The sequence below is a fragment of the Diabrotica undecimpunctata genome, chromosome 7 (genome assembly GCF_040954645.1).
Source record: "Diabrotica undecimpunctata isolate CICGRU chromosome 7, icDiaUnde3, whole genome shotgun sequence".
Taxonomy (NCBI): Eukaryota; Metazoa; Arthropoda; class Insecta; order Coleoptera; family Chrysomelidae; genus Diabrotica; species Diabrotica undecimpunctata.
Window position 1 is genome coordinate 86184235 of NC_092809.1, and position 27153 is coordinate 86211387.

The 27153-nt window shown below is 33.4% G+C and overlaps 1 protein-coding gene across 4 annotated transcripts in view; it reads right to left on the minus strand.

Moving 5' to 3' along the window:
* Positions 1 to 27153, minus strand: part of LOC140445547 (STE20-related kinase adapter protein alpha-like) — a 322390-nt gene that overhangs the window by 134785 nt on the left and 160452 nt on the right. For all 4 annotated transcript variants that reach the window (XM_072537651.1, XM_072537649.1, XM_072537653.1 and 1 more), the window contains exon 4: positions 4445 to 4626. In XM_072537651.1, coding sequence (XP_072393752.1) covers positions 4445 to 4626 — 182 coding nt within the window. The remainder of the gene's footprint in view (positions 1 to 4444; positions 4627 to 27153) is intronic.

The window sequence follows — 27153 nt, forward strand, 5'->3', positions numbered from 1 at the left end:
GAGTGTGAAGAATATTATAAAAGAACAGTAAAAAGGGATAACGAAGGAAGATTTGAAGTTAAAATACCCTTTAATTCTTGTTCGAACAAATCCATTCAAACATGTAAAACTATTTATAAATATTTTTAATTTAGTATTTGTTGACAAAAATGAACCCAATCTATAAATGTCATAAATGTCAAACAATTTGTCAACAGTTTTTTAGTAATATAGTTTTCTTGTGCACTTAAAACTCTTCAAAAAAAGACTCCCCGAAAAATCAGGCACCCCGCTTACCCTCAGAGCGAATTTAGACGTGGACGAAGCAACATCTCTGTTTGGCAGAAGTCCTAAAAATCCGTCATGGATTTAATCCCCAAAAAGTATACAATGCTCTCCAAATCGGTCAACGATTTGTCCCGCTGTAGGTATAACAGCAATCGATTATAATCACAGATATATACATATTGATTATAATACAGTAGTGCCCGTTTTTGTATACACTAGAAGTGTTAGTTTCGCATGGTTCTCTGGGAGGCCTTTGAAACACGGTTACCACATCCAGGATCTTCGTGATAACGACTTGGATAGACAATAGTGCACATACACTTTCGAAAGATTTATTAACTAGTAAGTAGTATTTAGTAGTAGAAATTTTGTTTAGTTCTTTATGTATTTTTACTGATTTTATTTATGCTATTTGTTTTTCTCTCTTTTTCTCTTTAATAAATCGTTTTGTACCTTTGTATAGCTTTTTGAACCGTTAGTGTTTAAGACATTCTTATATTACAGGTAAAAGCTCTCATATTTTGTAACCAGCAATCTATGTTATACTCTCTATCTCATTTTAGGACATTCTTCATGTTTGTCCTATTGTGCAGATACTAATTTTATCTACAATTCTAATACCAGCCTATTAGGGAAATCAAAACAGCAAGCATATGCTGTTTTGAGTCCCCTTGTATTAGAATTCTTCTCAATTAGAGAAGAAATTTTTAACAATATATTTCAGGTAATCCTGATCCTGAATGGCAAGTAGGAAACCCTCAGTCTCGGGAAACATATTTCCTGATGTCAACCAATAGTTCGACGCTGTATTTTCGACATATTCTTGGCTGATCTGAAGAAAAAACTGTTTCTTTTATATAGTGACCAATCACAATCACAAATGAATCCCTTAATTTGTAATCTCACATTATTCTTAACTTCTTAACCTATTATAGTTTCACCGTGTATAATTGGTACATTGTGAAACCGTTCACCTGCATATCTGCAACTTAATAAATTGCAAATAATAATTTTCTAATCGAACTTCCTAAGTGTTGCAATAATGGCCTAGATTAAATTGTATGGTAAGCTCATAGTTCAAAGTTTGCTAGTATTGTAACGAAATAGCCCATCTCCGATACGTCATAATTCTTAGAAGGAAAGATCTAGAGAACACAAGAATTGGCATTTCAATACCGCCCGTCTTCGATGGTTCTTTCAATGAGACGAATTAGAGGTGGGACAACGCCAGAATATTCTAGAACATAGTAACTTTGTTATATATATGTAACGTTTTTAGGAGTTTAGTAGATAACGTAGTAACGTTTAGTTTAGTTGATAAGAGAGTACCGAACTGTAAACTATAAATAAATATATTTATATAAATTCGAACCGCTCGTTTTATTTAATCTCGTTACAGTTGGTGTCCGGTGTGAGATTTGCAAATAAATTCAGCAGTGACTTTTGAAAAGGACTTTTAAACTTTTGAAAAGTATTGTTCGTCGGGAACATCCGCGTAGTTCGGTAGTGTCCTTCGTACGAAAGAACATTTAAAAAAGTACGTGTGTGCCTGACCAAAGATGCTGCTAGTACAACTTTCAGTAAAACAGTTGCGTGAGCAACTGGAAGAACGCGATGAAGACTGCAGCGGGTCCAAGAAGATACTCCAAGAACGACTAAAGACTGTTCTTAACAAGAATGGAGATGACCCAGAGACATTCCATTTTCAGTCAGCAGAAGAAGCAGTTTTAATGAAGATAGAACTTCTAAAAAAACTGATGATAAATTCGAGACTGTTTCCAAAAGATTCGATGAAACGTCTCAAATGATAGAAGAAACTTCTAAAAAAACTGGTGATAAATTCGAGACTGTTTCCAAAAGATTCGATGAAACGTCTCAAATGATTGAAGAAACTTCTAAAAACATTGAAGAAACTTAAAAAAAAATGATGATAAATTAGAGAACGTTTCCAAAAGATTCGAGAAGAAATTCGAAAATGTATCTCGAAATTTGAAAATGTTTCTCAAATGATGGAAGAAACTTCTAAAAAGAACAATGAAAAATTTGAAGAAGTTTCTAAAACATTTGATAAGATACAGAAAAATGTAAACGACAAGATAGAAGACGTAGAAGAGAAGATCAAACAATTAGAGACGATGATAACCAATAAAAAAGCCTTAGATCCGGTAGTGAAAGAGGAATCAACGATGCAGGTAGCAGATCTACATTGCAGGTCCACTTCCAGAGACAAATGATGGAAATAAATATATCCTGGTAGCCATGGATTATTTTACGAAATGGACTGAGGCCTATGCGATACCAAATCAACAAGCTGCTACCGTTGCAGAGGTACTTGTTAAAGAATTCTTTAGCCGATTTGGTGTTCCCTTCGAGATCCACTCCGACCAAGGGCGAACCTTTGAGTCAACCCTTTTCCAAAACGTTTGTAAATTGATTGGTGTCAATAAGACCAGAACGACACCCCTGCATCCTCAATCAGATGGAATGGTCGAGAGAATGAACCGAACAATGGGTAAACACCTGTCCAAGGTTGTATCAGAACATCAAAGAGATTAGGACCAGCACATTCATTTATTCCTAATGGCTTACCGCTCGGCCGTGAATGAAACTACAGGCCAGACTCCAACCTGCTTGATGTTAGGTCGTGAAGTTCGTTTGCCCTGCGACCTAGAGTTTGGCTGCAGGCCTACATCTGGAGTTGTTGATCGGGACGCTCAGATCTAAGAGGGGAGCAGTGTAACGAAATAGCCCATCTCCAATACGTCATAATTCTTAGAAGGAAAGATCTAGAGAACACAAGAATTGGCATTTCAATACCGCCCGTCTTCGATAGTTTTTAGGAGTGAGTTTAGTTGATAAGAGAGTACCGAACTGTAAACTATAAATAAATATATTTATATAAATTCGAACCGCTCGTTTTATTTAATCTCGTTACAGTATGATAGAAGCATTAACCTCTGTGTTGACTGTTGAGGTATACATTATTTCTTTGTGAAATTATAAATTGGGGTTTTGAGCTCATTTGAGGGCAGTCTATTATAGAAAGTTACCTAACCAACAACTAGAGTGTAATTAACTAGCTGTCAATAAAACTATAATTTTTACTCCACAACTTCAACATTTTATTGTATTACCATCGTCGATCGAGAAGAATCGGACAAAGTAGCACTACAAAACAATTCGATCCTGATATTTACATCGAATCTGTCCATCTTAATGTCAAGAAGTCCTTTATCGACAATTAACAGAATATGAAGGTTAAATGATTTTATATTTTATAAGCTCTTTTTATTTCCTAACTTAAGTCGAAACGTCAAAATATGTAATTTTACCGACAATTATTGTGGTTTATTAACAAAAAATATATAAAAATTTCAATGTAAAACATGCTACAAGAAAGAAGTTATTTAGTGTTTAAACGGAATTAACCACAATTTCAATTAAAAATACTATTTTGACGTTTCCCCTTCGATTTCTACTTCGGAAGTCGTTCTTAAAAGGCAAATTATTTTGTTTTGTTACATGGTAATACAAAAAACTCTTCTAATAATTTAATTTTATCTGCCTCATTCATATTGACAATTCAGACATATAATACACTTTAAAGCAAATAACTTTGACATATTGTCAATATTTTTGGGGTACGTTTCTAAGACGATTTTACTAAAGAACAGTTCATTCGATTACATGAAATTAACTTTAACTTAAAAATACCCGTCAGAAATGTTCAGAGCATCTGATTGTTCTTTTAAAAAACACACCCAATCGTGAACGTAAAATTCTCTTATTAGTAATTCCATCGTAAATCATGAGTAAAAACTAATGATACTATCCCGACATAGTAAGTATTTGGTCTTACATTTAGTTTACTATCAATATTACCATCAAATGTATGATTTTAAATCATAACTGATGTATCCTCGATATATTACTGACTTACTAATAATGGTATTTTCTTTTTATTGGTTTCTTCTTGTAATATTTACACACAATATTAAAATTTCACAAGAAAACAGCTTTAGAACAATATAAAGTACTTCCAGAACCATATTTTTTGTGATATTACTCTTAGTAACGGCCTCAGGAGTTTCATATTTAGAACTTATTTGCTCATAGCAGACACATGAATGTCTAATCTTTTATAGGGAACAGCAGTGTATATCAGCTTATGACTTACCCTGTAAATTTTGTTCAAGTAGTTCAGGACTTAACCAGTTTAAGTTTTTTTCTATAGATCTAGGGAAAGAATGGATAGTTCTCTGCCATCTACCATTTTTTACAATGGGGCATGCATACCGCATTCCAGTTAAATAAATTTGTCCTGTAACTGAAACTAAAATGTGACTAGCCCTTATGGCTCTAAAATATAAAACAGAAAAATGAATTAATTAGCTATACAAACAATACAAAGAAAATGTCTTAACATTTAGATAAACTTTATCATGTTTATCAATAGAACTGAAGCAACTACCAGGCTTTTACAAATAAAACTAAAAACATAAAGCAAATAGAAAAATAAAGTTACAAACAATATAACAATAAACAAAATCTTTTTATTTATAATATAAACTCTTAATTTGACGCCTCTGCTTTCAGAACGCTAACCATTTCAAAATAGGACTTTTTGAAAGACTTAAAGAAAATACATTGTTGCTACATTAGAAATAAAACAAAGTAATTGACTCATGAATAAATCTTATCCACCTAATTAAAATTTGAACATATTAACATTTGAAAGTATACGACCTTAAAATGCTTCTTTAAATGTATTTTTAATGTGCACCTATACCCATGTGCTTATTTGGTTACATGAAATCAACTTTACAGTCTGTCCCAAACCCTTCTTTCAGTGCGTCACTAATTTTGACGTCATATAGGATTTTAAGAATGTCGAGAATTATTGCATAACATTTTAGTTAAATTTGACAGTTGCAGGATGGTAATCTGTCTTTTTCTAATTGAAAATAATTTAATAATTTTAATATTAGTGTTTGTTCTTTTTCGATATATCTCGGCATATTTAAAATATTTTTATGACAATAAATACAAAATTAAATTTTCACTGTAAAATATCTGATAATACTAACCTGGAATGACAATTATCATTTTATCAGTTGACATTGTGAAAGTACTGTCACGATCGAGACAATCTGCGTCAAATTATATTTATGCGCATCATTGATTGGATATCTATTTAGCGTATTCTAAACTCCAACCAATTATACATCCGTAAGTAGAATTAGCTTACGATAAATAATTTTCTAAGTTCTATGTATAATAATCATAGACTCACGTTTTTTTCTGTCACTTCTAGCTTAATGTGGTAGAGAGAATTCGATCAACTATGACGCACTGAAAGAAGGGTTTGGGACGAACTATAACTCAATAGTCTGTATAAGACAAAATATGATATACTCCATTCGCTTAGCTCGGGCATATTTTGACAGATTCATTGTCGGTAACCTACAACACAACAATTCCTACTTCTCAGTCTTAATAGCTAAAGTATACTACTATTGCAGACTTCTTTCTTTGAAAAAAGAAGAATTATTCTAAATAGTGGAAGTGTATACTAAACCCATAACATTTTGGGTAGTATATATTTAAAAGATGTATTTTATTTGCTATAATTTAACATAACTATTTATTATATATGGTGCAAATAAATAAATATTGATTGTCGGTAATTTGTAAAGTTCTATTTTATATACTATTTAGTTTGTTTACTATTAATATTGGCTATAAAGACGTGTGCTTGGTTGTATAGTAATTTCCAGCCACTTCGAGTCTGTCAAAAAGTAACTAACTTCGCAAAAAAATAATTACTAAATTCACTAGACAGTTCGGACTGGAGATAGCGAACCGAGTATAACATCTGATTGGAAGTTATTAATACCGAAAGTTCTATCATGACACTAAAGCTCCTTTATTAATAATTTCAATATAAATTATGAGGTAAAACATCAATGAACTCATAATACTACCCCGATATAGTAAAAATTTGACCTATCTAAAAATATTGGGAATTAAGTTTTCCCCCAATCCCAATATCAAAATCAAATTCTATTTTATTTCATACTTTATATAATTGTTTTTTTTTTTTTTTAATACTTGATGTTTATTTTTTGACGCTGATTATTACTGTAAAAAATGGTTCATGTTAACAGTAATATTATAAGTTTATTCATATGAACAGATATTGTGAGAAAGCCATTTCTTTTACTAAGAGAAACAACAATTTATAAAATTGTGTTGACTTATTTGGATGCAAGTTTTATTCTATTAGTGGAAATAGTTAGTTAGTTAGTTTTGATATTTCCGCGGGAGCTGTATGTTATATCAATGGTATTCCGGGTTTGACTCCGCGTTAAATGTTGTTGGTTTTGATAAAAACCATTTTGACGACGTTTCGGCAAGATGACGACGTTTCGGCAAGTGTTCTTTAGAACGGTGTAGGGACGAAAAGGTAATTCCTAAAAGCATGAAACTAAGTTTTCACAAAAAGAACCAGAAAACCAAAAACATCGTAAGACGGGCTAGTTTAGCACTGATTAGAGAATCCATCCATGACACCAGACGAGAAATCGATCAGATAAACTCGAGATTATTAAAACTTCACCTGATTCTTGGCAACACATTACATCCGGTACTATGGAACATATTAGATACGCTCAGCAACTTTCGAGCAGAGACAAACGCCGACTTAACAAAAACAAAACAAATTAAGAAGTTCGAGAGACTATCATTAGAACAACAACCGAGAGAAACGCCACAACAAGATACCTGTAAACTGGTTTATAATTTTTCGAACTTCACACTAGATGAAGCCACAAAGAGTGTTCTTTCGAAAGGTTTTAATTTCGCAGTAGCTCCTGCACGCATACCGATTGAAAATATTATATGCGAAGTGGAAAGTTCAATAACCAATATACCATCCGACACGGCCGAGACTATACGCCAAGACGTGTCACGCATATTACGAAGAGCTAAACGGCCAAAACGAAATTTAACACACAAGGAAAAAGAGGCATTAAATTCATTGCGCAAAAATAAAGAAATCATTGTACTTCCAGCTGATAAAGGCAATGCTACGGTGGTTATGAATGTCATAGACTACGATCAAAAGATGAAAGATATTCTAGACGATCCATCATACGAGAAGATATCGACTGACCCGACAACATATCTAGAAAAAACAACAAAAGCAAAAATACAAACATCTAATATTAATAAAGAACATCATTTTCAACTTATTCCATGGGAAAAATCATCGAGATGTCCAAAACTGTACGGTCTACCAAAAGTTCACAAGGATGGATTACCACTACGACCAATAGTGAGCTCCATCGGATCACCGTTACAACCACTGGCAAGGTTCCTGGCTGAAAAGCTACAGCCTTACGCAGAAGAAGCTGATTCCTACGTTAAGAACGCAGGCCACTTCATCGAGCGTATAAAAGATGTTACTCTTGGGCCGGGACACTTGTTAGTAAGTTTCAATGTTGTTTCACTTTTCACCAACGTTCCCATCAATGAATCCTTGGAAATTATAAGCAGAAAATACCCAGTACCGCAAGATACCCTAAATTTGACGAGGCACTGCTAAAACAACACATATTTTATATATGGTGATCAACGGTACAAACAAGTTGAAGGGGCACCGATGGGTTCACCGCTATCTCCCGTGATAGCAAATCTTTTTATGCAAGACATAGAGGAACGGGCAATAAGAACAGCAGAATATAAACCCAAACTATGGCTTAGATATGTGGACGACACTTTCATCATATGGACACATGGAGTAGACAAACTTGAACCTTAATTTTAACATGGGCGGAGTTTACTTTATGCCGTATATATATATATATATATATATATATATATATATATATATATATATATATATATATATATATACATATACATATATATATATATATATATATATATATATATATATATATATATATATATATATATATATACGGCATAAAGTAAACTCCGCCCATGTTAAAATTAAGGTTCAAGTGAGCTCCGCGGTGAAGTGGACACCGATATACGGAGCTCACTTGACCATTCCATAATATTGGCTGTGTCGATTCGTTAACATGTATAGTTTCATAATTTTTAAAAATTTTGTAGAGTCCACAAGTACCCCTGTATCATAAATGTATATCGCTTAGTTCACTTGTATATATTATAGGGGTCGTTCAGGTCTTTTTCACTGTATATTGGAACCATAAGTATATCGGTTTAAGTAAGCTCTGATAGTTTGGCAACTATGCGATTAAGCAGTATATTTTCAGCGTATATTCTAAACGGTTCATACGGACTCCTTAGTCCTTATTTTTGTTATCATTCATGCGCATTACAGTATGTAATAGATATGTCTACTACCAAATACCTGTTTTTGGTAGGTACGTGCTTTTCTAAAAATAGCTTTATAGATACAAAAGGATTTCGTTACCAAGTTGGATGGTTTTTTCATATGCGGAAATTTCCTAATGCATTTTGTTAACGTCAGTATGTCTTTATACGTTTTATTTAAGAATCCGATTAATATGAACTTAATTTATTTCATCCATCTATTGTTTTACGATATCTTGTAGCTTCTTTATTATTTTATTTCTGGTTTTGTTTGTATACTACATATAATTCTAGATAGGTTATCTTAAAATGGATAATGGATAAATGGTGTAAAAATGGATAGTAGTCCGCAAAGTTGATCTGGCCAGTTTTTTCTCGATTTTAGTCATAAAATGGGCTTGTATTCGTGGAGTACACGTTGCGATTTTAAATTTTGTTTCTTTCGTTCCTTAGCTACTTATCTTCGAATATTAGGTGTCTTGGTAGCTACGATATTGTAGAGCTTATGTATGGACGTGAGTCTTAATATCCGCTGAATTTGGATGACTAATTTATAGCTAAATCTACGAGTTAAGTATGTGTTGGTGTCATTCATACTGGCAAGGTATATTCGGCAGCAGAAGCATAGAATGCAAGCGTTTACGTTTTAAGGGTGGAAGAATGTTCTTCTCATTTTTAGCTGACAAGTTTGCGGAGAATAATACTTCTGGTCCTCAGTGTGCAGTTTAGTTTTAAACAAAGTTCTGTGAATGACTAAGTGTAATACAAACTATCTTCAAGATATTTATAGCAAGTACAGAGTATAAGGATTCCATGACACTATTGGATGTTCAGATTTGTGAAAACGTCTGTGTTGGGGACATTAAAGTCCTGAGTTTTTACGGGGTTTGGCTTAAAAATGATTTATAGTCTATTTTTATTGTGTTTTGATTTTTAACCACATCCAACCCAGAAGACATCCCAATACCTTCATATAATCATTTGGTCTGAGGGTAAATCAATGACCAACAAAACCAAAATAAGTTTTAAAACCAACGAAACTTGTCCTCAGGAGGGTGTGGGCCTATCCAAATCCCTTGCCCCCAGCAGATTCGGTCATCCTATTGATGATCGGTACTTGGCTATGGGGTGAACAAAAACTCATTCCATTAAGAAAGAAAGACTAAGAACAAGAATTTATAACCTTTCTAGTTTAACAGGTAAAACCATGGCGTTAGTTGCTGCACAAAAAGAAGAAGAATCCAAATTGCGTAGGTATAAGAGTATTTGCTAAAAAAGAAATAAAAGAAAGTTGTAAACGTGATAAAAACGACTAACAGAATAATATCCGTGAACTTTGTACTTACAGAGAAAAGTTGAATTTAGTATGTATTATGTACCAGGCTGGTTTCAGAGGTGGTAAATCAACAATTCATCAGATTTCAACCCTGAGACAAATTCTAGAGAAAACACTGGAATACGGTGTAGACACGCACCACATATTTATAAACTACAAGGCAGCCTACGACTCTGTAAATAGAAGAGAATTGTTTAGAGCAATGATAGACCTAGGAGTACCAAATCAGTTGGTAAGTTTAACCAAACTAACCCTTGAAAAAGTTGAATGCAAAGTACGAATCCAGGGGGAACTCTCTGAACCTTTTAAAATAAATAACGGGCTACGTCAAGGAGACCCACTCTCCTGTATACTATTCAATCTAGCTCTGGAAAAAGTAATACGTACGTCACAAATCACAACTACCGGTTCAATATATAACAAATCTGTGCAAATCTTAGCATATGCTGATGATATCAATATTGTTGGGAGAACGGAAAACGCAGCACGAGAGACGTACGTAGCATTAAAGGAAGCGGCTACAAAAATGGGTTTAATAATAAATACCAATAAAACAAAATACATGAAAATAGGTACGCAACCACAAACACTACGGCCACTTGTTATAGAAAATGACGTCACCGAAGCAGTTAACGAATTTGTATACCTGGGAACGCTCGTCAATACTGAAAATGACACTACCGCAGAGATAAACCGCAGAATTTGCACGGCTAGTAGATGCTATGTTGGGCTTAATCTTCTTTTTAAATCTACAGTTATATCAAGAAATACAAAAGTAAAACTCTACAAAACAATAATACGCCCAGTCCTAACATATGGTTCAGAAACCTGGACTTTAACAAAAAGCAATGAAAACATGTTAGGATGTTTCGAAAGAAAAATACTAAGGCGCATCTATGGAGCGGTAAATGAAAATGGTGTCTGGAGAAGACGATACAACTTCGAACTCTATAGGATATACCAGGAACCAGATATCGTAAAGCACATAAAGATAGGACGCCTGAGGTGGGTAGGCCATGTAATGCGGATGGAGCAAACCGACCCAGCTAGAAAAACGCTCCTTGATAGACCTATTGGTCAAAGAAAAAGAGGAAGACCCAGAACAAGATTCCTAGATAATATCGATGAAGACATGAGAAATATGGAAATACGTGCTTGGCGGAGGAAGGCGATGGATAGGGACGACTGGGGAAAAATTCTTGGGGAGGCTAGGACCCACACAGGGTTGTAAAGAAAAAATGATGATGATGATGTACCATAAGTGGGACTAGGTGACGATAAAAGAAAAGCTTTCTATGATCAGTTAGGTGGTCTTCTTCTTCTAATGGCGCTACAACCCTTTGTGAGTCTTGGCCTGCTTAACAATGTTCTTCCATTCTGCCCTGTCGGATACTTTCCTTCGCCACTGCCTGATGTTCATGGTTTTAAGATCCCTCTCTACGTCGTCTATCCATCTTTTACGGGGCCTTCCTCTTGTTCTGTTTCCTTGGGGCTTCCATCTCTGGACTACTTTTACAGCTCGATTATCTGGCATTCTTTCTAGGTGACCAAGCCAGTTTAGTCTTTGTGACTTTACAAATCTGACAATATCTGCGCTCTGCATTAGTTCATCCAGCTCGTGATTCATTTTAATTCTCCACGAACCATCGCTGCATTGGGTTGGTCCAAATATCTTCCTTAGTATTTTGCGCTCAAATATTCTCAGTTGATTTTCATCAGTGGTTGAGAGGGTCCACGTTTCACATCCATATGTGACCACTGGTCTAATTACTGTTTTGTAGATTCTCAGCTTAGACTCACGATTCAGTAACTTACTTTTCATTAAGTCTTTGTATCCATAAAAGCACTTATAACCGCTAAGAATCCGTGCTTGTATTTCTTGACTGATGTTGTTGTTGTCATTTATTATTGAGCCTAGGTAGGGAAAAGTGGAGGCATATTTGTAGGTATGGTTGTCTACCTTCAGATTCTCATGTTCATTCGATTTTGTGCACTCCATATATTTTGTTTTGCTTTCATTTATATATAGACCAAACGTAGCAGCTTCTCGTTTCAGTTCTATAACTTTTTCGCTTAATACACTTTTGTTGCGGCTTATTATGGCAACATCATCCGCATATGCGCATATTTGCATAGATCTTGTATTAATACAGCCGTTTATATCCAGTTTTCTAACAACAGCTTCTAAAGTTAGATTAAAAAGTGTTGTTGATAAGGCATCCCCTTGTCTAACTCCATTTTCAATATCAAAGGCCTGCGTCATATCTCCATCTATTTTCACCATAGCTTTGGAACCCTCCAGAGTCATTCGTATAAGTTTAACAAACTTATTGGGTATCCCTAACATAGATAGTTGCTTTAACATCTTTTGTCGATCTACTCCATCAAACGCCTGTTTGAAATCGATATACAAGTTGTAAATAGGTATGTTATATTCAACACATTTTTCATGTATACCTCTTAACATATGTATTTGGTCAATAGTTGACCTCTTTGGTCTGAAGCCACATTGGTATTCACCAATAATCTCCTCCGAAAACGATTCCAGGCGGCTATATATAATTCCTGATAATATCTTGTAGATGACATTTAAAACTGTGATCAGTTAGGTGGTAGACTTAGAAATATTCCAAATAAGAAAAGACTCATAATAGAAGGTAACTTCAATGCTAATATAGGCTAATTAAACAGGAAATGAACATATAGATGGAGGATACGGCATTGGAAATAGAAATAGCGCAGCAGATAATATGCTGGAATTAGCAGTAGCAGTAGGTATGGCCACTGTTAGTACATGCTTTTAGAAGAGAGAACGCCAACTTATCAAATTCAAAAGCAGACAAAATCAATTCTAAATATGGATCGTAAGCCAATCCCTTATGTAAAGACTCTAAAGTAATAATTAGTGAAACTGTAAGCCAACAGCATAAAGTGATGGTACTAAATATACAAGTAAAACATAAAATAAAACCAAAATATCGAGGAGAGTCACAACAACAATTAATTGACGTTAACAAGCGACAAAGAAGTTCAATTTAGAACAGAAATAGAAGAAAGAATGTGTTGGAACATGGAAAAAGGTCATAATGAAATTTGGAGAAATGTGTCAAAAATTATTAGAGAGGGTGCAACTAAAATACTTGGAAAAATTTCAGAAAATTGACTTAAAAATTGGTAAATATAGGTAGTCAGACGATGTTTAAGACAATATAAAAGAAAAGAGGTTATATAAGGAGGGGCAAGAAAATGTATCAGACTATGATTATCAAAAGTATCAAATAGATAAAGAGGAAGCAAAAGTAGCGGTAGCACAATCTAAGGTAGCAGCGTATGAAAAGCTGTACAATGAATTGAATACTAAGAAAAAAAAACATACAAAATTGCTAAAAGTAGAGCAAAGAAAACCAAAGATTTTAATCAGATTAAATGTATACGAGATAAATACAATAAACTATCTATGCAAGGAAAGGATGTAAAAAATCGCTGAAAGGAGTTCTTTGACGGCCAATTAAACGAAGAGTTTGAGAAAGCATCTATAGAGCCAACAGAGACAGTAATAGCAATGGTGCCGAAAATGACGACCGCGGAAGTATTTCAAGAGCTACATACGACGAAAAAAGAAAAGCCATAGGTCCTGATGACATCCCTGGATATATATATATATATATATATATATATATATATATATATATATATATATATATATATATATATATATCAGTATTAGGAAAATCAGGAGCAAGTTGGCTAACAGGACTATTTAATAGAATTATAAAAGTGGGGCGAATACCGGACGAATGGAGAAGTAGCATTTTAGTACCTGTATACAAAAACAAAGTTGATGTGAAACTATGTATAAACTAGAGCCCTAAAACTACTCTGTCACACCATGAAACTGTGGGAGAGAATAATTGATGGTAGGAGACAGGAAGAAACAGAAATATTAGGAAATCAGTTTAAATTCATGAAAGGCAAATCAACAACGGATGCAATTTTTATCATAAGGCAAGTAATGGAAAACTCATGTTAAAACAGGTGAGGGTAAGACTGATAAATTTCATTTGAGAATAGTATTGAATCAGGGGTCAATGCTAATCCCTTATCTCTTCTAATTAGTGTTGGAAAAATTAACGAAAACATGTCAAGGAGATATCCCTTGGTGCCTCATGTATGCTAACGATGTGGTGTTAGTAAGAGATAAGGAGAGAGAATTGAATTAATGATTGAGACAATGGAGATGGGCGCTACAGCAAAAAGGTCTAAAACGAAGGCAGACAAAAACAGAGTATTGTAACGTTCCAACGAACATTCATTGGACGTCAATCTATGACGTGCCAACGAATATTCATTGGGTGCCAATTTGTAACCCTTCGAGGCTCAATTTGTAACATCCCAACGTTGAGCTGCTGTTGTCAACTTGTAACCGCAAACCTTAGTTTGCTGCTACAACCCGACTAACATCACTAACAACGTTGGAGCGACAAATCGTTTCCCGTTGGGACCAATTTTTAACGTCATAACCCCTAATGTATCAATTGCAAAATTGCTACATTAGACGTTATACGAAACACTCCCTGGCTAGCTCACTCAGGACGTGAATATGGCCTACTCTGGAGCAACACACGCAAACAAGTAAAAAGAAGAAACAATACACAGTTAAATTAACACATGTTTATTAAAATATTTAAAAAAAATGACAGAAAAATACATGTTTAAATATGATATTGAATTTAAATAAAAATTATTCGACTTCTTGCTACAGTGTTACATTATAGTAAAGAAAAATGTTTGTCACCAAATCCTAGGTTTTATCCTGGTCTTTTCTGCTATGATTGTTAGCAAGCCATGTTGTTAGCTGTGGATTTTCTTGCCCCGGAGTCAACTCTCCTATCGGAATGATAGTGCCATTCTCAGGCCGGTTGGTCTTCTGGATGTTAATAGAATTTGACCCGCACCTGAGAAATGTATCCCGGAGGTGGATTACATACCATAATCATAAATAATGATCTTAGAATTTTCAAAGTTAAAATTATAAAAAGATTTTTATACAACAGGTAGAATCAGGAAACCGATAAAATATATTATACTCTTACCTCCTAATCAGGAGACGACACAATTGGTTATTGTACTTTTACAGAAGTAATGAAGAAAATCGACATTTTTAGAAATAGAAGCCATTATATCGACTTTTGTATCGAACGGGAAGGGGAAAATGTCAACAAAAAGGAGTCTTTGACAGACAGTTAATCAACAATGCAATGACAATGTCACATGTCACTAGCATTAAACTAAACATAGAATAAAGATGGCACCTCTCGTTCCAAAGTAACAGAAATAGAGATGAAAATAAAATTCATTCTTTAGAAACTTGAGTAAAAGATAAAAATGATGATTATTAAGAAAATAGGAAAGGTAGATACTGAAATATATATATAAAGAAGATAGATTTGGACGCCAACTGGTTTTTATACCAAATACCAGTAAAAATGAAAAGAGAATCAATTAAGTAACGACATAATTCTGATACAATCTATATCTGAGAAAATATATAGAAAAATAAGAGATACAATGGAGGATATAGAAGAATATGAATTATGACAGAAGATATGGAAATTGGGGAATAGAATTAACGAAATATATTAACATAAGAAAGAAAGCAGGCAATGTAGCAGTTATAACGCTACACACTTCCACCACCCAGTAGAAAAATTTCGAAAGTACCTTGAGAAATTTTTCTCATCACTAAACTCATTATATGTTATGATCATCAAAATACTAATAAAGGTAATCTTTACCAAATAATAAAGTTATCTAGATACCTAGATATAGGTATAATAACTTGTAAGTTTAGATACTATTATTTAAACAAAATAAAGTGAAAATGGTTAACTTGTGATAAGATATAAAAATTATTATACTTATATTAACCTAAGTCAAAAAATAAATGACTATCACCCAACGAATTATAGTATCCGTTAAACTAAAATTTTAACTACATAATTATAAACTATGTATTACAGTATTGTAATACTATATATATTATATATACAATAGCACTAAAGGCCTTAGAGGCCCATGGCTTAAAAAGTTTGTTCTTTCTTCATTTTCGCTTTTCTTTATGTACTGAGATCTTCTCTGGCTCGATATGTGATTTTTCTCCATTCCTTCTTGTTATTCATTTTTCTTTTCTGGCCTTGTAGTCCAATTTCTTCCATATCTTTTTCTACCTCCTGATTCCATCTATTTTTTGGCCTTCCTTTTCTCTTTTTTAAAGTTATAGTGTAGTTCATTACCCTTTTTGAAGTCCTCGTGTTCGGTATCCTTTCTAGGTGACCTCGCCATCTTAGTCTCTGTGCCTTTATGACTCCTATTATGTTAGGTTGATTATATAATTTCTTTAACTCATCATTTGATCTTCTTATCCATAAACCGTCCCTTATTATTCCTCCATATATCTTCCTCAGGATTTTCCTTTCCCATATCTCCAGTAAATTTTGTTCATTTTTTGTCATTGTCCATGTCTCACTGCAGTACGTTACTATTGCTTGTATAGTTGTTTTGTATAACTGTATTTTTGCCTTTCTTGATAAAAACTTGCTTTTCGACATTCCACTAAGAGCATGTACACTTCTATTGCCTGCCATTATTCTAGCTTGTATTTCTTCTTTAATGTTAGGTTTGCGTGATATTATTGTACCTAGGTATGTAAATCTTTCTACCATTTCGAATTCGTATGATAATCTTTCTTCTACTTCTACTTTAAACTTTTGTCCATCCCTGAACTGATCATCTGTCCACTGCATACATTTTGTTTTAGTTTCATTTATGTAAAGTCCCATTTTCTTTGCTGCTTTTACTATTCTCTGTACTATCTCCTGTAGCTCTTTTTTTCCTCTTGCCAGCAACACTATATCATCCGCAAATGCCAAAACTTGGTGTCTTTTATGATATAGGAGTCCTTCTCTATTGATTTTCGCTTCTCGCATTATTTTTTCTAGGCATAAATTGAAGAGTTTTTCAGATTTTTTATGATTTCCTCGATTTGTTCTTTGCTGGGTGAATTATCTTCTATGTCTTCTAAGTGTTCGATTCTTGCTTCTGTTTCCACGCATTCTCTTTGGTTTGACTTATTATTGCCATTTAGTAATTCATCAAAATACTCTTTCCATCTTTCGGCAATTTCTGTTTCCCCGCTTATATTATTTCCTGCTTTGTTTTTGACGTATATGGGTTTTTGTTGGAAACCTTTTTTTTCGTTTCTAGCACCTTGATATAGGTTTTTTATTTTTTTATTTCTGTAATTCTCTTCTATTTCTTTTAGCTTATTTTCTATGTGTTTTCTCTTCTTTTCTCTCAGCACTCTCTTTACTTTTTGTCTTTGCTCCCTATATCTATTCTTTGTCTCTGTTGTTTCTTTCGTGATCATTTCAATCCTTAATGATTTTCTTATTTCTATTTCTTTTTGGCACTCTATGTCGAACCAGTCTTTCCTCTTTTTATTCTCTTGTTTGTTACATTCTTTTGCTGCTTTGTTCATTATTTGCTTTATGTTTTCCCATTTGTTCTCAGTTTGTTCTTCTATTTGTATCTTTTTTAGTTCTCTTTCCATTGTTTCCTCGTATATTTCTTGCTCTTTCTTTGTTGCTAATCGAATTGGGTTATGTATACATTTCTTTTTTTTTTATTTTGTTTTTGTTTTCTGGTATCAGTTGCTTAATTTTGATGCCCACCATGTAATGATCTGAGTCGGCGTCTGGTCCTCTGTATGTTCTTATCTTCTTTATACATTGCTGTTCTTCTTTTTCGATGAGCACGTGGTCTATTTGGTTTTTAGTCTTTCTATCTGGCGATATCCAAGTTTCCTTGTGTATTTCTTTTCGTTCGAAATATGTGCTGATTATGATCATATTTTTTTCTCTTGCGAAATCTATCAGGAATTGTCCGTTCTCATTAGTTTTATTGTGTTTACTATATTTTCCTATTGTCGGTCTAAATACTTCTTCCTTCCCTATTTTGGCATTTGCGTCGCCTAGAATAATTTTCATATCATATCTGGGTATATTTTCGATTGTTCTGTTTAATTCATTGTAGAAACATTCTTTGACATCATTATCTTTTTCTTCTGAAGGCGCGTGAATATTTATGAGGGTGATTTTTTGGTATTTTCCCTTGAACCTGATACTACATATGCGGTCTGATACTGGTTTAAACTCTACTAGTGCTTCTTTTAGCTCTTTTCTTATCATAAAACCTGTGCCTAACGTTCGATTCTTTCCACCGCTGTTAAAAAACATTGTATCTTCTATTTCTAATATATCATTTCCCAGTTGTTTCGTCTCCTGTAAAGCTACTATGTCAAAATGGAACTTTTCGATTTCTCTCGCTAAGTGTTTAAGTTTGCCTTCTCCATATGTGCCTCTTACATTCCATGTTCCCAAAAGTAAGTGTTCTTTTCGTAATGTTTTCTTGTGTTTTGGTCCCGTTATCATTTTTTTCCTCTTTTTTCCTTTTTTCGTATTATCGCTAACCTTGTTCTGTGCTTGTTTCGTCAACTTTATTCCAGTAGTACATTTAGTTGCTAGTTTTTTGATGTTTTTTTACATATTGCGCCTTCTTTGTCATTCCACTTCCATTCGCTGTTATTTACCCATATTTTGTTTACTCCAATCTTGACTTCATTTCCTTTATTTCTTTCTTCTTGAGCAATGTTTCTAATTGTTTTCTGTATTTCTCGTTCTTTTGTGGTTGCATCTTCGTTGATATATATTTTGTACTCTTTAATTTCTTTTAACTTGTGCTTTTTTTCCATTATTTTTCTTTTTTCTTCCTGGTTTTCCAATTCAATTAGGCATGTTTTTTCGCCTAACTTGTGAGCATTCCTTATTTTAACCTCTACTCCTATATGTTGTTTGATGAAATTATTGATTGTTCCTTTTAACCCTGCTTGCTCATATGTGTCTATCTTTAGGCCGTACATAACTATGTTATTTATTCGTCGGTGTTTTTCCATAACTTCCATGTTTTTTGTTATTTCTCTGAGTTCCTCCTTGATCTCTATATTTTCTTGTTTTAGTTCTGAATTTTCTTTTCTCAGCTCTCTGTTTTCCATTATGAGCTTTTCTATCGTTTCCTTGCATTCTTGTTGATTTCTTTTTATTTCCTTAATATCATCGGTGAGGTGGCTCACCATTATTAGTAATTGATCAATTTTTGTTGCCTCATTTTTTTTCTCTGGAGTTTTTGTTGGTGTTCTCGAAAACTTCTTGCTCTTCCTGAAAATGTTATCTTCTTCCTCGCTGTCTTTATATCTGTCCTTCCTTTTTGCCCCTCCTTCTGAAAGTGTATCATCACTGTCTAAATTTTTCATATATTTTTCCATTTTCCGGCGCCAAACACTGTCTTCCACCTCAACAGTTCAGAGAAGACAGCGTTTACCGTATTTATTTTATGTTTATTAACCGTTGTTATTTTTCTGTGTCTACCCCGAAAGTCTACTCACAACGGCAACGTCGCAATTTCAAAGGTCAGAGTTTCGTTTCTATGCTTTGATGTTAATTAGGCTTATCAATTACAGCGATCTTACTTTTTATAGGGCCTTGGTGTTTTCGGATGTAATTTCACCGATTTTAAAGTTTTTTCTTAGCACTCTCCTTCACTTAATGTCTTATATTGTTCACTGGATATTTTCAATAATTTATTTCCCGTTACAACTCTCAGAAATTGAGTTTATTGCAGACGACAAATAAAATATTTGTTTACGTTTTGGTTACCGTGTTGCCAATCAAAATTGTAATACTATATACACTAAATGACTTTAGAGTGAGCACTCTGGGTATTATTTCATCCCCAACGAATTATAGTATTCGTCACACTAAAATTGTAAGGCAAACCATCCTATGCTATACCTTATAGCAATTCCTTACAAGGCTTTAAGAGTTAATACTCAGGGAAATATTTTATCCCAACGAATTATAGTATTCGTCACACTAAAATTATGAGGCAAATATTTATGTGCTATACATTGTAGCAGCATGTAACAGGGCTTTAGAGTTAACACTCAGGGAAATATTTCATTCCAACGAATTGTAGTATTCGTCACACTAAAATTGGTCGTAGACCAAGAGGGAGAAAAGCTCCGTTAAGGGTTATCCGCAATCTTTGGTACTGTACATCGATTATACACTGGGCCGATTGAAATCATGTTGTTATGAACGCAGTAGCCCATAATCCATGGTTAAACCTCGAAAGCGCTCCTCAGAGACGACAGTCCTGTGTACTATGAACCCCCCGACGCCATACCCTAAAGACAACCTTACCATTAAAGGAAGATCCAGTGGTATAAATGTAGATCTCCACCACAGTTCGGTCCCATATTTATGTAATTACATAAATATCATACAAAAACAACTAATATGGGGACGATGTATCTATCACTCATGTAGATAAACATCGTTAGAAAGACATTCTTTCAAGAATGTTAGTTCTTAAGGGAAGCTAATTTTAAACCAAGGTAATTATGATATTAGCAATATCACTAGATATGCATATAATCATTAAGTTATAAAAGATAAGATATCATAATCATCAGTAATGCAGTAGGTATATAAATCCAAATATTAGTTATCATAATACTAATCTAGATTTTAGTTGCATATATTGCATGAGATAGTATGAGTAGAAGATTATAAGCAGTTAAGAAAGATAAGGTAAACATCAAAATATAAAAGAAATAAGTAAAAATTTAGTAAGACCAATCTAGACATCTATTAAGTATAAAATTTACACAAGATGAAAAGAAAACTGCACAAAATTATACTCAGTTGAACTGAAGAAGAAAAATTAGTCATAAATATACTTTGATTTAAATCCAAACGTTATGCACCTGTTAGAATAATAAAGTAATCTATACAGAAAAATTGTATAGAGCAAAGTTGTACAAGAGGGTATAAAAAACAAAACCTTTCCATTGTCATTTCAAAGAGACACAACCCTACATCAGATTTCTAAATAGTAGTATGCATAAGGTTAAATCTACCTTGTAAATGCAATAAAAAAAATTTCATTAAAATATAACACTCAAGAAAAAGAAAATTCATTGTAGTTATGCATTGATGAGGGCAATAATTGTGAACTAAATCAGAGAAACTTATTATGACTAAACTTCAATAGACAGTATGGTCTGGAAACAATTACATTGTTTATTAAAGATAAGAAGATAATGATAATGAATTCTCGGCATATTGCATATGCATATTTATGGACTAAGGCAAGTCAATAAAACAACAAATTGACATTAAGCTAGTATAAGATAAAGTAATTTTTGTACCAAATAGTATCAAAAATTAAAGGTAGGTAAATATCAAGATAATTAAGTAACACAAGTAATTTTGATTGTCAGATAAAGATAAGTATATTCTTCACAATACCTAGTAAGTCAAAGTTCTACACAAAAGACATTAAAGATACTGCATAAAATTTGGCTTACTTATGATAAAGGAAAATACAAAGCAAAGATAAGATAAGTTGTGGTAATATCATATAAAATTGCTATAACACTAAACACTATCCAGGGATCTACACAAAAGAAATAGAACTAGAACTGCATAAATATAGACGTATGTATTTAAAATGTTAAAGACAATTCAAATGCAATCAAAAACTTCAAAACTTCATAATCTTACACCAGAGGTTTCTATAAAAGAAGATATATGCATAAGATTACTTTCACTCCAAAAGATAAAGAATTATGCCTAACGCAACACCCCTAATGGGTAAATGGAAAATATTAACGCCCTTGTTAATAGTTTTCCTGCAGTGACCTCAAGTCCCGCGAAGATAAATCATCCTAGGCAATTTTTATGTGCTTGTCCGAACAAATCTCATATTTGAAACTACTCAACGGAAAAACAAGACAGTTGCACTAGGTATGAAAATTAAACATAAGTTATTACCGCAATAGTTTTAATAACACCATAAAGGTAATACAAGTAGCTAACTTGTAAAGGTAAGAGATAATGTGTTATTAAACGAAGATAAAGAAAGTAAATAACAATCAAACTTGTGAAAGGTAGTAGATAAATTTTCTAGCAAAGGTTCTCATAACTAAATATTTTATTGAAAAGTCCATAAATAACGAAGATATTTGTTAACGCAGGTAATAAAAATATGTATAAGCTTAACAAAAGAGATAAGAAGATAATTTAAAATACATGCAATACAAGATATATGTAAGTTTAAATTACACTTAAAGGTAAGATATAATAGTATAACTGCAAGTTTTACTCAAAAGATATATTTTTAATATGCATTACTGATTTTCATCGTCACTAGAATCAGTGACATTTAATTTGATATCCTTGACCTGAAAATTTCCAAGATCATTTCCATCTAGATCCTTTAAATTGTAGACTAATTTAGACAAAACTTTATTGACAATACAAGGGACAAATTTTGGTGCTAGTTTTGCAGAGAAATCATCGACAGCTTTTGATAGGACAAAATTTTTCTTCCAGACTTTATCACCAACGTGATATTTGACATCACGTCTACGAAGGTTATACCTGCTAGAATTCGTCGCATAAGAGTGACGTATTCTCTTTTGCACTTCTTTGAAAATAGAAGACATATTTTCTAGTGGTCTTGGGTCGAATAGCTAGTTATTAATATTAATGACATTGCTTGCTTTGTCTTCTATTGCACCAAAGAAGGCACCGTCCAAAGGGATATTTCTGGCAAAAGTTAGAAACGAAGGACTAAATTGTGTAACTTCGTGTTTGGCTAGGCGAATAGCCTGGACAATCTTAAAGATTTCTTTGTCCCAATCTTTATGATTATCATGTATAAAAGAACGAATAGCTGTTACGATAGTTTTGTTAACTCTCTCAGTAGGATTTATTTGAGGAAAATATCTCGCATTATACCAAATTTTTTGTACCTTGTATTTATTCATTAAATTTTTGAAATCATTGGAAACGAACTGTTTCCCATTATCAACTGCGAAAATTTGTGGTACCCCAAAGATAAGAAAAACTTGATTTTCAATAAATTTAACAATAGCTGTAGAGGTAGCATTTGCCATTGGATGGACAAAAACAAATTTCGTGAACCAGTCGACAACAACTAAAAGAAAACGATTTCCATTTTTAGATCTAGGATAAGGACCTAATAAGTCAGCAGATAAAAACTGAAATGAAAAATTAATATCCCTGTACTTTCCCATTAAACCAGCAGGAGGTACATTTCCTGGTTTACTAGCAGCACAGATTTTGCACTTACTGATATAGTTTGCGACATAAAGTCTCATTCTAGGCCAGTAATACAATTCCGTGATTCTAGAGAGCGTTTTATATACTCCTAGGTGAGCAGCTGTAGGATCATCATGAAAGAGTTTAAAAATATCTTTTCTGTGAGGAGACGCAACGAAAATTTTCCATTCTGGGGAAGGATCTGAAAACTTATTCCTTGAAAAGATATGCTTGTAAAGAACATTACCATGAACTTTAAAAGCAGGAAATTGATCTGGATTATTTTGTACTTTTTGTACCATATTATCATACCAAGTATCTGTTTTAAGATTAGATAAATCTAAAAGAGAAATTTCAGGATTTTGTTCAGGTATTCTAGAAAGGGAATCAGCCACAACATTTAAAGAACCACTACGGTGAATGAGAGTGAACTTGTGACAGGATAATTTCATTACCCATCTGGCAATTCTAGGAGAAGGGTTTTTCATGGCATATAACCACTGTAAGGATGAGTGATCAGTAATCACAGTGAAGTTTTCACTTCCTTCAATATAACACCTAAATTTTTCAATAGATAATAAAATAGCCAGCAGTTCTTTCTCAGTAGTAGTGTACTTACGTTGAGCTTTAGAAAGAGTTTTACTAAAGAAAGCTATAGGATGCTCTAAACCATCTTCTTTTTGAAATAATACACCCCCAACACCAGTATCACTTGCATCACAAGCAAGATAAAAATGCTTGTCAAAGTCTGGACTAGCAAGAAAAGGAGCATATGTTAGTGCCTGTTTAATCTGACTGAAAGCTAAGTTAGCTTCTGGAGTCCAAACAATAGACTGTCCTTTCTTTTTACCCTTGAGTAAATCAGAAATGGGAGTACAAATGGATGCAAAATTATTCAAAAATCGACGGTAATAACCTATCAATCCGATAAGTCTACGAATTTGAGTAGTAGTTTTTGGAACTGGATATTCCAAAATAGCTTCTACTTTAGCTGGGTCAGTTCTTAACCCTTGTTGATCTACAACAAAACCAAGAAATTTAAGAGAAGGTCTACAAAACTGACACTTTTCAAAATTGACTGTAAGATTTGCATATTTAAGTCTCTTAAACAACATTTTAAGAATTTTGATATGACAATCAAAGTCAGGAGTAACAACAATAATATCATCAAGATAATAGAAAACATAAGGCTCCAGTAAAGGACCTATAACTGAATCCATAACTCTGCACATAGCTTGTGCACTATTATTTAAGCCAAAAGGTAATACATTAAAACAGAACAAACCTCTATTTTGAACTGTAAATGCAGTCTTTAATTTGGATTGATCATCCAAAGGTATCTGATAAAAAGCTTGTTTTAAATCGATTGACGAAATAAATTTAGCATCTCTTACTTTAGATATGATTGAATCTATTAAAGGCATGGGGTAACTATCAGGAACTGTTATCGAATTAAGTTTTCGACCATCAAAACAAACTCTATAGGAACTATCTTTCTTCGGAACCAACCACAAAGGAGACAACCAAGGTGTACTGGTTGTTAATGGTTCGATGACTTTCAACTTAAGCATCTCATCAACTCCTTAGTTGAGAATTTTCTGCATAGCAGGCGAAAGAGGATATTGTCTTTGCCTGATTGGTTTCGCATCACTAGTGTCTATATGGTGAGTATACAAGTGGGTTCTACCAATAGAATCTGTTGGGTCTATTTCCTTAAACAGTTTGACTACCGAATGTAGCTGTGAAAGCTAATGGGTAGATAAATTCTCTGAACTTACTATAGTATTAACAACACAAGTTGACAGTTTAGCTGTACTATACGAAAAATTTGTGAAATCCAAAGAAATTCTAAACAATTTCATAAAATCCATACCTAAAATCATTTTATGTGAGATAGAAGGAACCACTAAAACTTTTAACTTTTGTGTGCTACCAGATAAGGTAACAGGTAAAAACACATAACCTAAGGTACTTTGGACATTACCATCAGCAGTAGTTAGCTGTACTGAAACATCATAGAATTCAGCTTCTTAAGAAGAAATAAGGCTGGAGAGCCAATAATAGAGACATTACTACCAGAGTCTACAAGTGCAGATATCACTATATATATATATATATATATATATATATATATATATATATATATATATATATATATATATATAGATATATCACTGCCAATATTTATTGAAATATATGGTCGATTATCCTGTGTACGAATATCGAGAAGAGGATTAGTTCTACATAAAGTATAAGACGTTGAAATCAACGGAAAAGAAATATTCGCAGGATTTACAGAAACATTGTGCATTGTATCTATGGGAGTTTTGTCTATAGGTAAAGGATTAAAATCACAATTAGAATCAGAAGTTTCAGCTCGCGTTTTAATAATAGGTGGTAGTTGAAATGTTACTCTGCTTGTCTTTTGTTTGAAGTTTTCTTCAAATTTTTTCCTGGTATGTTCTTCCCTTTTAGGTTTGATGCAGACATTTGACTGCAATGAGGTTGATTCCTGTCCACTATCGAACAACCTCGCGCTTCGTTTTTTTGAACATTTGGGGCAATGTGCCTTAATAACGTTCTTAAAACCGCAACCATAACAAAATTTATTTTTCTGGTACCTGCACTGAGGATACACATGACCTCGTTTGTTGCAATTCCAACAAATTTAATCAAGTGAATTTGTTTCATATGAAAATTTCTTATTATTATTAAAGTTGGGTATAGATAACGCAGACTCAATTCTTTTACAGTAAGAGGTAAGATCAGATACAGTGTCTATATCGTGCAAAGCCAAAACTTTGATGTAGTCTGGCAAAAGACCACGTCTAATTTCAGATACTTTATCTTTCTCTGAAACGACAGAAGGTAAACGGAAGAAAAGAGCTTCAAAATTAGAGATAAATGTAGATACAGGTTCTCGAAAAGATTGCCTTGTAGAACGAATTTGTTCCCACAAATTCCTCTCATAATCTGCCGGAAGATAAGTTTCCTTTAAAGCGGCAACTAAGTCAGACCATGACTGAAATGTCTTTTTAAGAAGATGATTATGCCACCAAGTGAAAGCATTGCCATCAAACAGATCTCCTGCAGAAAGAAACAGGTCATCATTAGAACAATTCCTGGAGATTTTAAGCGTCTCAATTTGTTCAAGAAAAGGAATCAAAGGCTGTTCGCCGGAAAACTTTTGAATTCCCCATTTATAAATGGGCACAGACTTCACTGAAGATGCAGTATGTGGTTCTACCTTAACTGAAGTAGATTCTGAAGGAACTAAGTTTTTCCACAAGCACACCCTCAACTGACAATAATTTACTCCGTAACTGTCTTTTGACTGTTTCCTGCGTCGAAGAAGTGGTTTTCAGACGAGATACACGGCCAGACAAATGAGTTAAACGAGAACAAATACATTTGTACCTATAATCAGACTTACTACCTGAAAATTCATCGATGATACTAGATAAATCAGCAAGAGTAGCCAAGGCCTGATTATGGTCTTGCTCAAGACCTTGCTTGCGTTCTGGCTTAAACAGAACCTCACTTTTAACTATCTAAAAATCAAAAATTTAGTTATTGCCGACATTTCAAAGAATTACCTCCTTTTAAATGTAGTTGCATTGGGTTTTTCGATTAACCTTGGGTAAGCCTTTGCGTGTCAAGTTCGAAGCTACCATACATTTCAATCCTTATAAAAAACTTTTTTTGCACATAGTAACAAAAAAACACCACTATGTTACTAGCAAAGTTTTTTAATATTCTAACTCTACAATTCTAAGTTACGGTAAGATCAATGTTTTAATAGATAATATATGGTAGCTAATTATAATTTATTCTCTTTCAGCCCTGAAGAAGCCAAATTATTTCTCTTTGGCGAAAACGTTCGGCGAAACAATTGATACACATTAGAGTATTTCTTGCAGATTTCCCCAATATTTAAGA